This window comes from Mobula hypostoma, chromosome 12 (genome assembly GCF_963921235.1).
Source record: "Mobula hypostoma chromosome 12, sMobHyp1.1, whole genome shotgun sequence".
In the NCBI taxonomy this organism is placed as follows: domain Eukaryota; kingdom Metazoa; phylum Chordata; class Chondrichthyes; order Myliobatiformes; family Myliobatidae; genus Mobula; species Mobula hypostoma.
In genome coordinates this window covers 113,015,194-113,028,681 of record NC_086108.1, presented here as the reverse complement: position 1 = coordinate 113,028,681, position 13,488 = coordinate 113,015,194, and the positions used below count along the sequence as shown (strand labels likewise).

General features: G+C 45.1%; 1 protein-coding gene across 1 annotated transcript in view; it reads left to right on the top strand.

Annotated features, from left to right (window-relative positions):
• LOC134355274 (collagen alpha-1(XXIV) chain-like) overlaps positions 1 to 13,488 on the top strand; it is a 530,134-nt gene that overhangs the window by 422,342 nt on the left and 94,304 nt on the right. The window contains exons 45-46 of the mRNA XM_063065074.1: positions 483 to 536; positions 9,672 to 9,725. Of these exons, the coding sequence (XP_062921144.1) occupies positions 483 to 536; positions 9,672 to 9,725 (108 nt within the window). The remainder of the gene's footprint in view (positions 1 to 482; positions 537 to 9,671; positions 9,726 to 13,488) is intronic.

Sequence of the window (13,488 nt, the reverse complement as noted above, 5' to 3'; positions counted from 1 at the left end):
GTGACGCACCTTTGTAATTATCATGTTGGTGTCCATGGGATGGATATATATATCTCCCTCTCCCCCTCTCCCCCTCTCTCCCTCTCCCTTCCCCTCTCCCTTCCCCTCTCCCTTCCCCTCTCCCTCTCCCCTCTCTCTCCCCGTCTCCCTCCCCCCTCTCTCTCCCCGTCTCCCTCCCCCCTCTCTCTCCCTACCCCTCTCTCTCCCTCTCTCCCTCTCTCCCTCTCCCCCTCTCTCCCCCTCTCTCCTTCTCTCTCCCCCCTCTCCCTCCCTCCCTCTCTCTCCACCTCTCTCCCTCCCTCCCTCTCTCTCCCTCTCTCCACACACACACACACACACACACACACACACACACACACCAGTCCTCATTTTACAGCAGTTGTCTGTTGTCAGTAAGTTTGAGAGAGGTAACATGAGAAAGTTCCTGAAGTTTATACGACTGATCAGCCTTGGACGTCCGGTCTGTTTTTGCTGCATTGCAGGGAGATCCAGGAAAACCAGGCATGCCGGGGCCGAAAGGGGAAAAGGGTCTGAAGGTACGTGCACCACTTCTCCATAAAAATGGTGCGAGCCATTGAGAGCAACACACACAAAATTCCAGAGGAACCCAGCAAGTCAGGGAGCATCTATGGAGGGGAATCAACAGTCGATGTTTCAGGCCAAGACCCTTCATCAGGACTGGAAAGGAAAGGGACAGAAGCCAGAATAAGAAGGTGGGGGAGGGTGGGAGAAGAAGGCGTACAAGCTGGCAGGTGACAGGTGTGACCAGGTGAGGGGGAAGGTGGGCGTGAGGGAGGCCGGGGGGGGCGGGGGGGAGAGGAATGAAGTAAGAAACAGGGAGGTGATAGGTCGAAAAGGTAAGGGCTGAAGAAGGAGGAATCTAATAGGAATCTGATAGGGCCAGATGGTCTGCATCCCAGAGTGCTTAAGGAAGTGGCCCAAGAAATAGTGGATGCATTAGTGATAATTTTTCAAAACTCGTTAGATTCTGGACTAGTTCCTGAGGATTGGAGGGTGGCTAATGTAACCCCACTTTTTAAAAAAGGAGGGAGAGAGAAACCGGGGAATTATAGGCCGGTTAGCCTAACGTCAGTGGTGGGGAAACTGCTGGAGTCAGTTATCAAGGATGTGATAACAGCACATTTGGAAAGCGGTGAAATGATCGGACAAAGTCAGCATGGATTTGTGAAAGGAAAATCATGTCTGACGAATCTCATAGAATTTTTTGAGGATGTAACTAGTAGAGTGGATAGGGGAGAACCAGTGGATGTGGTATATTTGGATTTTCAAAAGGCTTTTGACAAGGTCCCACACAGGAGATTAGTGTGCAAACTTAAAGCACACGGTATTGGGGGTAAGGTATTGGTGTGGGTGGAGAATTGGTTAGCAGACAGGAAGCAAAGAGTGGGAATAAATGGGACCTTTTCAGAATGGCAGGCGGTGACTAGTGGGGTACCGCAAGGCTCAGTGCTGGGACCCCAGTTGTTTACAATATATATTAATGACTTGGATGAGGGAATTAAATGCAGCATCTCCAAGTTTGCGGATGACACGAAGCTGGGTGGCAGTGTTAGCAGTGAGGAGGATGCTAAGAGGATGCAGGGTGACTTGGATAGGTTGGGTGAGTGGGCAAACTCATGGCAGATGCAATTTAATGTGGATAAATGTGAAGTTATCCACTTTGGTGGCAAAAATAGGAAAACAGATTATTATCTGAATGGTGGCCGATTAGGAAAAGGGGAGGTGCAACGAGACCTGGGTGTCATTATACACCAGTCATTGAAAGTGGGCATGCAGGTACAGCAGGCGGTGAAAAAGGCGAACGGTATGCTGGCATTTATAGCGAGAGGATTCGAGTACAGGAGCAGGGAGGTACTACTGCAGTTGTACAAGGCCTTGGTGAGACCACACCTGGAGTATTGTGTGCAGTTTTGGTCCCCTAATCTGAGGAAAGACATCTTTGCCATAGAGGGAGTACAAAGAAGGTTCACCAGATTGATTCCTGGGATGGCAGGTCTTTCATATGAAGAAAGACTGGATGAACTGGGCTTGTACTCGTTGGAATTTAGAAGATTGAGGGGGGATCTGATTGAAACGTATAAGATCCTAAAGGGATTGGACAGGCTAGATGCGGGAAGATTGTTCCCGATGTTGGGGAGGTCTAGAACGAGGGGTCACAGTTTGAGGATAGAGGGGAAGCCTTTTAGGACCGAGGTTAGGAAAAACTTCTTCACACAGAGAGTGGTGAATCTGTGGAATTCTCTGCCACAGCAAACTGTTGAGGCCAGTTCATTAGCTATGTTTAAAAGGAAGTTAGATATGGCCCTTGTGGCTACAGGGGTCAGGGGGTATGGAGGGAAGGCTGGGTTCTGAGTTGGATGATCAGCCATGATCATAATAAATGGCGGTGCAGGCTCGAAGGGTCGAATGGCCTACTCCTGCACCTATTTTCTATGTTTCTATGAAAGGAGAGCGATCCTGGAAGAAAGGGAAGGAGGAGAGGAACCAGAGAAATGTAATGGCCAGGTGAGGAGAAGAGAAGGGAATCAGAATGGGAAAAGGAAAAGGAGAGATGTGTGGAGGAGAAAGGAATTACCAGAATTTGGAGAGATTGATGTTCCAGTTAAGATTGGAGGTTACCTTGCTCTCCAACCTGAGGGTGGCCTCATCATGGAAGCCACAAGCTGACATATGGGAATGGGGAGTGGGATTAAAAGTTTGGCCTCTGGGAAATCTTGCTGTCTTATGGACAGATGAATGTCCTCATCAAAGCCATTTCCCCAATCAACATCAAGCCATTGAGAGCTGCAGTCTCCATCACCCAGACTATGTTTTAAGTAATGTTTAGAAAGGTCAAAGGGAAAATGGCATGAACTCCATCTGGTCAATCAACCCCTCACCTGTACAATAAATAGTTAAATTAGCCTTTCTAGCAAATGAGCTGGGGTTTGAAACAGCGTGTTTGGGGTGGCTGCCAGTGACTGGTGCTGTTCCACGGGGGTCCATGTTGGGACCACTTCATTTTATGCTACATGTTAATGATTTGAATGACAGAACTGATGGCTTTGTGGCCAAGTTTGTGGACAATACAAAGGTAAATGAAGGAGCAAGTAATTTTGAGGAAGCAGGAAGGCTGCATTGGGCCAAGAAGTGGCAGATGATATAGAGTGTAGAGAAATGTATGGCCATGCAGTTTGGTAGAAGGAATAAAGGTATTGAATATTTTCAAAATGGGAAGGAAATTTAGAAACCAGAGGTGCAAAGGGACTTAGGAGTCCTGGTGCAGGATTCCCTGAAGAGTTATCTTGCAGGTTGAGTCGAAATGTTAGCATTCATTTTGAGGGGATTAGAATATAAAAGCAATTATGTAATACTGAGGCTTTATATGGCATTGGGCAGACCGCACTTGGAATGTTGTGGGCAGTATTGGGCCCCTTATCAAAGAAAAGATGTGCTGTCATTGGAGAGGGTCCAGGGCAGGTCATTGAAAATGATCCCAGGAATGAAAGGGGAGTGTTTGTTGGCTCTGGGCCACTACTCACAGGAGTTTCGAAGAATCAAAATTCTAAAGCAATCAAAAATTGAAAGGCCTATATAGAGTGGATATGGAGAGGATGTTTCCAATGGTGGCTGAGTCCAGGACCAGGGAGCACAGGACACAAAGACATTTCTTTAGAACAGAGATAAGGAGGAATTTCTTTAGCCAGAGGAAGATGAATCTGTGGAAACTCATTGCAACCTGCGGCCGTGGTGGCCAAGTCATTGGACACATTTAAAGTGAACATTGATAGGTTCATGATTAGTCAGGTGTCAAAGGTCACAGGGAGAATGAGGTAGAGCGGGATAATCAATCAGCCAAGATTGAAGGACAGAGCAGATTCAATTGGTCAATGACTATTTCTGGCAGCTCATTCCAAACATGAACCCCATTTTGTGTGAAGAACCACACATAAAATGCTGGAGGAACTCAACAAGTCAGGCAGCATTTATAGAAATGAGTAAACAGCGGATATTTCATCAGGACAGTGAAGGGTCTCGGCCTGACACAATGACTCTTTATTCCTTTCCATAGATGCTGCCTGATCTGCTGAGTTCCTCCAGAATTTTGAGTGTGTTATACTGATGTCCTGTTCATTCACCGTCACCAGGTCTAAATCAGGAGCTTAAGGTAAAGGAACTCTTAGGAGGCAGTGATCATAATATGATAGAATTCACCCTGCAATTTGAGTGGGAGAAGCGAAAGTCAGGTATATCAGTATTACAACAGAGGAAAGGAAATTACAGAGGCATGAGAGAAGAGCATAAGAAGATTGATTGGAAGAGGGCACAAGCAGGGGTGACGGCAGAGCAGCAATGGCTAGAGCTTCTGGGAGCACTGGATTGATACATACCAAACATCAAGAAGTATTCTGAAGGCAGGATGATGCAACCATAGCTGACAAGTGAAGTCAAAGCCAATATAAAAGCAAAAGAGAGGGCAGATAATAAAGCAAAAATTAGTGGGAAGTTAGAAGATTGCGAAGCTTTTAAAAATGAATAGAAGGCAATTAAATCATACTGGAAATCAGTATAATAGAGCTGAGGATGAGCCAGCAGGTTTACAAGTAGATGATGAGTGTAACATGAATGTAAGGAAGGACAAGCCAATGATTAGGTACAAATGCAGACAGAGCAAAGAGTTAAATTGTACCACAGAGGCAAAATTCAAAATGGCGAAGAATGCAGGACTGAAGGTGCTGTATTCATATGCACATAGCATTCGGAATATGGTGGACTAACTCGTGGCACAATGAGAGATTGGTCAGTATGATGTTGTGGGCATCACTGAGTCATGGCTGAAAGAAGGCCAGAGTTGGGAGCTTAACATGAAAGGATATCCTATGTATCAAAAGGACAAGCAGGAAGGTGGTGGTGTGACTCTTTTGGTAAGAGATGGAATTACGTCTTTGGAAAGAGTTGCCATGGGGTCAGAGAATGTTGAATCTTTGTGAGTGGAGTTAAGAAACTGCAAGGTTAAAAAACCACCATAGGAATCATAAATAGGCCTCCAAATAGTAGCCAAGATGTGGGGTTGAGATTGCAAAGGGAGCTGGAAAAGGCTTGTAATAAGGGTAATGACACAAGTGTGATGGGGAATGTCAATATGCAAGAGGATTGGGAAAATCAGGTTGGTGTCAGACTGCAAGAGAGGGAATTTGTTGAATGCCTACAAGATGGCTTTTTAGAACAGCTTGTGCTTGAGCCTAATCGAGGAAAGGCTATCTTAGATTGGGTGTTGTGTAATAACCCAGATCTTATTAGAGAGCTTAATGTAAAGGAACCCTTAGGAAGCAGTCATCATAATATGATTGAATTCATACTGCAATTTGAGAGGGAGAAGCATAACTCACATGTATCAATATCATGAGGGAATAATGGGAATTACAGAGGCATGAGAGAGGAGCTTAGCCAGGTGGATTGGAGGAGGATACTGGCGGCGATGATGGCAGAGCAGAGATGGCTGAAGTTTCTGGGAATAGTTTACAAGGCGCAGGATAGATATGTCCCACAGAGGAAGAAGCTCTCAAATGGCAGGGGTAGGCAGTTGTGGCTGACAAGGGAAGTTAAGGACTGCTTAAGAGCCAAGGAAAGGACATATAAGGTAGCAAAAGTAAGTGGGAGGCTGGATGATTAGGAAGCATTTAAAATCCAAAAAAATGCAACTAAAAAAGCTATAAGAAGGGAAAAGATTAAATATGTAGGCAAATTAGCCAATAATATAAAGCAGGATACCAAAACTTTTTGTCAATTATAAAAAAATAAAAAGGGAGGTAAGAGTGGATAATGGACCACTGGAATATAATGCTGGTGAGGTAGTAATGGGGGACAAAGAAATGGCAGATGTACTTAATGGGTACTTTGCATCTGTCTTCACTGTGGAAGACACTAGCAGTGTGCCAGAGGTCCATGAGTGTCAGGGAGCAGGAGAAAGTGCCATCGCTATTACAATGGAACAAGTGCAAGGTAAACTCAAAAGTCTTAATGTGGATAAGTCACCTGGACCAGAAGGACTACATCCCACAGTCCTGAGAGAGGTTGCTGAAGAGATAACGGATGCATTGATCATAATCTTTCAAGAATCACTGGATTCTGTCATGATCCCAAAGGACTGGAAGATTGCAAGTGTCACTCCACTCGTTAAGAAGGGAGGAAGGCAAAAGGAAATTATAGGCCAGTCAGACTAACCTCAGTGGTTGGGAAAGTGTTGGAGTCTATTATTAAAGACAAGGTTTCAGGGTACCTGCAGACTAATGATAGAAAAAGTCAAAGTCAGCATGGTTTCTGTAAAGGGAAATCTTGCCTGACAAATTTGTTAGAGTTCTTCAAGGAAATAACAAGCAGGGTGGACAAAGAAGAGGCGGTGGATGAGAGCTAATTGGATTTTCAGAAGACATCTGATAAGATGCCACACATGAGGGTGCTTAACAAGATAAAATCCTGTGGTGTTAACTGAAAGGTACTGGCAGGGATAGTAGAATGGCTGACAGGCAGGAGGCAGTGAGTGGGAACGAAAGGGGCCTTTTCTGGTTGGTTGCCGGTGACTAGTGGTGTTCCTCAGGGTCAGTATTAGGACTGCTACTTTTCACATTATTTGTCAATGGTTTGGATAATGGAATTGATGGCTGTGTGACAGAATTTGTGGATGATACAAAGATAGTGGAGGGGTAGGTAGTGCTGAGGAAGCAAGCGATTGCAGCAGGACTTAGACGAATTGGAACAATGGGCAAAAAAGTGGAAGATGGAATACATGGTTGAGAAATGTACAACGTTTGTACTATAATGCATTTTGGTAAAAGGTACAATAGTGCAGACTATTATCTAAATAGGGAGAAATTTCAAACATCAGAGGTCAGAGTAAATCAGGAGTCCTTGTGCAAGACTCTCAGTAGGTTAATTTACAGGTTGAGTCTGTGGTAAAGGAGGCAAATTCGATGTTGAAAGGACTCAATAGGATGGATGTGGAGAGGATGTTTCCTTTGGTGGGGGTATGCGGAACTAGAGGGCAAAGCCTCAAAATTGAGGGATAACCTTTTAGAACAGGAGAACTTTTTTTTAGCCAGAGAGTAGTGAATCTGTGGAATGCTCTGCCACAGACTGCGGAGGAGGCTAAGTCCTTGCGTATATTTGAAGCAGAAGTTGATAGTTTTCTGATTGGTCAGGGCATCAAAGGATATGGCGAGAAGGCAGGTGTATGGAGTTAAGTGGGATCCAGGATCAGCCATGATGGAATGGCAGAGCAGACTCAATGGGCCGAATGGCCTAATTCTGTTCCTATGTCTTCTGGTGTTATGGTCTAAATAATCCATAGGGAGGGAAAAGATGAAATATGAAGCTGATAATGTCAAAAAAAATTTCAGATATATAGAGTAAAAGAGAGGCAAGAGTAGATATTGGACACTGAAGCGGTAGTAATGGGAGACAAGGAAATGACAGATGAACTCAGTAAGTATTTTGCATCAGTCTTCACTGTGGAAGACACGAACGTAATGCCAGAAATGTGAGAGTGTCGGGGGGCAGATGTGAGTGCTGTTGCTATTACTAAGGAGAAGATACTTGGGAAATTGGAAGTTCTGAAGGTAGATAACCCAGCTGGAGCAGATGGACTACACCTGTGTTCTAAAAGAGGTAGTTGAAGAGACTTTGGAAGCATTAGTAATGATCTTTCATTGGATTCTGGCATGGTGCTAGGGGACTGGAAAATTGCATATGTCACAATACTCTTCAAGAGGAGGGAAGCAAAAGAAGATAAATTATTGGCCAGTTAGCCTGACCCCAGTGGTTGCAAAGATGTTGGAGTCAATTTTTAAAGATGAGGTTTGGAGGTACTTGGAAGTATATGATGAACTAGGCCATAGTCAGCATGGTTTCCTTTCTGACCAATTTGTTGGAATTCTTTGAGGATAGACAAAGGACAATCAGTGGATGGTGTGTACTTGGATTTTCAGAACGTCTTTGACAATGTGCCACACATGACACAAACACGAGGAAGTCTGCAGATGCTGGAAATTCAAGCAACACACACAAAATGCTGGTGGAACGCAGCAGGCCAGGCAGCATCTACAGGAAGAAGTACAGTCGACGTTTCGGGCTGAGACCCTTTCTTTCTTGCTCCCGAGGCCTCCCCTCCCATGATCCTCTCCCTTCTCCAGTCTTGTATCCCTTTTGCCAATCAATTTTCCAGCTCTTAGCTCTATCCCTCCCCCTCCTGTCTTCTCCTTTCATTTTGGATCTCCCCCTCCCCCTCCCACTTTCAAATCTCTTACTATCTCTTCTTTCAGTTCCTGACGGAGGGTCTCGGCCCAAAATGTCGACTGTACTTGTTCCTATAGATGCTGTCCGGCCTGCTACATTCCACCAGCATTTTGTGTGTGTTGCCACACATGAGGCTGCTTAACAAGATAAGACCCGTGGTATTATAGGAAAGATACTAGCATGGAAAGAGCATTAACTGACTGAGAGGAGGCAAAGAGTGGGAATTAAGGAAGCCTCTTCTGGCTGTCTGCCGGTGACTAGTGGTGTTCCACAGGGGTCTGTGTTGGGACCGATCCTTTTTAGATTGTATGTCAATGATTTGGATGATGGAATTGATGGGGCAGGTAGTGTTGAGGAAACAGGGAGACTGCAGAAGGACTGTGACAGATTAGGAGAATGGGCAAAGAAGTGGCAGATGGAATATAATGTTGGGGTGTATATGGCCATGCACTTTGATTGGAATAAGAGGGTAGATTAGTTTATAAATGGGGAGCAAGTTTAGAAATCTGATGCACAAAGGGACTTGGGAGTCCTTGTGTATCATTCCCTAATGGATAATTTGCAGGTTGGGTCATTGGTGAGAAAGGCAAATGAAATGTGAGCATTCATTTTTGAAAGGATTAGAATATAAAAACAAGGATGTTGAGGAATCTGGCAAACATTGGAAAGGGTTCAGAGGATGTTCACAAAAATTATTCTCGGAATGAAGTGGTTATCATATGAAGAGTGATTGGTGCCTCTGGACCTGTACTGACTGGAATTTAGAAGAATGAGGGAGTATCTCATTGAAACCTATCGAATATTGCAAGGCTGAGATGGAGTGGACATGGAGAGGATGTTTCCTATGGTGGGGGAGTCTGGATCAGTGGGCACAGCCTCAGGATAAAGGGATGTCCATTTAGAACAGAGTGCAAGAGCAATTTCTTTAGCCAGAGGGTGGTGAATCTGCAGAATTTGTCGCTCTAGACAGCTGTGGAGGCCAGGTCTCTGGGTGTACTTCAAGCAGAGCTGATAGACCATGGGACGGTTAGGGTTGGTCAGCTGATTAGTAAACAGTTACAGGGAAAAGGTAGGAGAATGGGGTTGGGAGGAAAATGGATCAGCTATGATGAAATGGCAAAGACCTAAATAGCCTAATTCTGCTCCTATGTCTTAAGATCTAAACCCTGGAACTCTTCCCAATCAACACTTGCAAGATAGAGTTCACTCTGGAGAAGTGTGAGGTGATTCACTCTGGAAGATCACATCTGAAGGCAGGGTACAGGATTAATGGCAGAACACGTCATGTTGTGATGGACTCTGTCCAATTACAGAGCACTGGATTGAGCACGGTGCCCTACATGTCAGTAAATCTGAGTTCAGAACTTTCATGTTGACAGGGATTAAAAGGAGCAAAAGGCAATCATGGCGAGACGGGATCACCAGGTTTACCGGTGAGTAACCCTCACTTCATCTGTGTGTACTTGAGAGCATCTGAGGACAGCCCGGTAGTGTAACGGTTAGCACAACGCTTTATAGCACCTCTGACCTGGGTTCAATTCTGCCGCTGTTTGGAAGAGGTTAGTGCGTTCTTCCCGTGACCGTGTGGGTTTTCTCTGGGTGCTTTGGTTTCATTCCACATCTCAACGATGTACAGGTTAGGGTTGGTAAGTTGTGGGCATGCTGCACTGGCGTTGGAAGAGTAGCGACACTGATACGATGCCCCCAGCATATCCTCAGTGTGTTGTTGGCACGAGTGACACATTTCACTGTGTTACATTAAACATAGAACATTACAGCACAGTATAGGCCTTCAGCCCACAAGGATGTGCTGACCTATTAGCTGACTCTAAAATCAATCTAACTCTTCCTTCCCACATAACCCTCCATTTTTTATCATCCATGTGCCTCTTTAAAGAGTTTCTTAAATGTCCCTAATGTATCTGCCTCTACCACCCCTAGTAGGGTATTCCACACACTCCCCCAGTCTCTGTGTTTAAAAATAATCATCCCTCGACACTCTGCCCCCGTACTTTCCTCCAATCACCTTGAAATTATGCCCCCTGTATTAGCCATTTATGCCTCGGGAAAAAGGTTCTAGCCCGCCCCTCGATCTATGCCTCCTATCAACTCTCTCTGACTGGCCCCCAGTCACTGTCCTAGGGAGAAGCAGGTTAGCAAGAAAGCACGAAGAGGGAGATTGTCACCATTATTAATATTATTAGTGTACTGTTGTCACTTGTAACAAGGTACTATACAGCAGCAGTCCCCAACCACTGGGCCGTGGACAGGTACCTGGCTGCAAAGCATGTGCTACCGGGCCGCGAGGAAACGATATGATTTGGCGATAGGAGTCAGCTGCACCTTTCCTCATTCCCTATCACGCCCACTGTTGAGCTTGAACGCACACAAGGTCATTACGCACGCGCCATCCATGTCAGCACGGGAAGGAGATCAACTCCTCGAGCTTGCAAATGATGATGGGCTGAAAAGTATGTTTGACATAACATCTCTGCCGGCATTCTGGATCAAAGTCAAGGCTAAATATCCTGAGATAGCCACAAAAGCACTGAAAATGTTGCTTCCATTTCCAACATATCTCTGCAATGAATGCAACGAAAACTAAATTGCGGAATAGACTGGACATAAGGAACCCCCTTCGAGTATCGCTGTCTCCCATCACCCCTCAATAGGACCGTCTTATTGCAAGGAAACAAGCCCAGGGCTCCCACTGATTCAGCGATATTGGTGTGTTGCAATGATTTTATATGTTCATATGAGGAAAATATGTGTTGTGTGTTTAATATCCAAACGTTACTTAAAATGTTATGATGCTATTGACTTATAAGTGACCTATGTAACCATATAACAATTACAGCAGGGAAACAGGCCATCTCGGCCCTTCTAGTCCATTTCGAACGCTACTCTCACCTAGTCCTACCGACCTGCACTCAGCCCATACCCCTCCATTCCTTTCCTGTCCATATACCTATCCAGCTTTTCTTTAGATGATAATATCGAACCTGCCTCTACCACTTCTACTGGAAGTTCGTTCAACACTTACTTCAAGCTCCCCCGTCCTCCCCTGATAATTGACATCACTATATTCATGCGAGGAAAATATGCGCTGTGTGTTTAATATTAAATTCGTTAGATAAACCCTTTTAGAAAAGAAATTTAGTGTATTAGCCACTTATCACCTATATTCCGGTCATGATTAACACCCGACCCCCAAACAGAATCACCAAAAACGATTTGCAGAAAAAAAATCGGTACGTACACACATGTGCACACAGGTGCCCGCATAAGGCTTCATGGTCATGGTAGTCTTTCTCGGGGTAAACACAACGTACTTGACTGCTACTCTTGTTCATTGGCAACCCTACCCCCCCTCCCATCCGGGTCGGCCAGTCCGCAAGAATATTGTCAATATGAAACCGGTCCGCAGTGCAAAAAGGGTTGGGGACCCCTGCTGTACAGCATAGCATCCCTACAAATCAATTCATTACACAGTGCATTGAGGTAGAACAAGGGAAAACAATAACAGAGTGCAGAATAAAGTGTTACAGCTACAGAGAAAGTTTAGTACAGGTAGACAACAAGGTGCAAGATCATAACAAGGTAGGTTGTGAGGTGAAGCGTCTATTTCATTGTACTAGGGAACTGTTCAATAGTCTTACAACAGCAAGTTGCCACTGAGCCTGGTGGTAAGTGCTTTCAGGCTTTTGTATCTTCTGCCTGATGTGATGTGGGGCGGTGATAGATACAAGAGTCAGCCATAGATCATCAGTTTCAAAACCAGCAGACACCGTGAGAAGACAACTGTAGGAACAGATGCTGAAGGAGGAGAACTGCATCCTACTCGCAGTGCGAGCTCCTTGAGAGAGCTGCTTTGGAAACAAACATAACCGTGGGTCAATCTCATGTACACTGAGAATGAGGCTGTGTTAACTGTCCTACATCGAAACCCCCAGGGTGAGACCAGTGTAGATTGCAGATAGTTCAGCTTGACATTCAGAACAGTGCAGCGCAGGAACAGCACTTTGGTCCACAATGTCTGATGCCAACCTAACCATCTAACAGCCAACACATGATCCCTACCCTTCCATTCCTTGTCTGTTCATTTGCCTGTCTAAAAGACTCTTCAATGTTGCAAATGTATCTTCTTCAACTACCACCCCGGCAACTTGTACCAGACACCCACCACTCTATAAAATAATGTGTCCCTCTCATCTCCTTTAAACTTTCCCCAACTCACCTTAAACCTGTAGAATGCCCTCCCGTATTTGTCATTTCCACTCTATAATCTGAATGTCTACCCTATTGATATCACTCATTATTTTATGAGTTTCTACCAGGTCACTCCTCAGCCCAATATTCACAGAAAACAGTTCTGGTCGCCACATTATAGAAAGGATGTGGAAGCTTTAGAGAGGGTGCAGAGGAGATTTACCAGTATGCTTCTTGGATTAGAGAAAGGCAGATTGAGTGAGCTAGAGCTTTACTCTTTGGAGTGATGGAGGATGAGAGGAGAGGTGAACGAGATGATAAGAGGCATCGGTAGAGTGGACAGTCAGAGACTTTTTCCCCATGGTGGAAATGGCTCATACAAAGGTGCATGTGGTATGGCAACTGTCCCGTATCGGAGCTCAAAGCACTCCAGCGTGTGGTGAAAACTGCCCAGCGGATTATCGGCACCCAATTGCCCACCATTGAGAACATCTACCATAAACACTGCCTGGGCAGGGCGAAAAGCATAATCAAGGATGCATCTCACCCTAACCATGGACCTTTCATTCTCCTCCCATCCGGTAGACACTACAGGAGCCTCCGCTCCCACACCAGCAGACACAGGAAGAGCTTCTTCCCTGAGGCTGTGACACTGCTGAACCTCACATCACAGTGCTAAGCAGTATTGCATCCGTATTGTACTGTCTCAGTACTTTTATATTTGTGTGCTGTAGCACTTACTTTTCATTCCCAGTTATTTTGGAATTAACACTTTTCTTTGCATTTCTAGTCAGACGCTAACTGCATTTCATTGGCTTTGTATCTGTACTCGGCACAATGACAATAAAGTTGAATCTAATCTAATCTAATCTAATCATAATTTTAAGGTGTTTGGAGGAAAACATGGGGGGATGTCAGGGTAGGTTTTTTACACAGAGTGGAGGGTGCATGGGACACTCTGCCAGGAGTGGTGGGAGAGGCAGACAC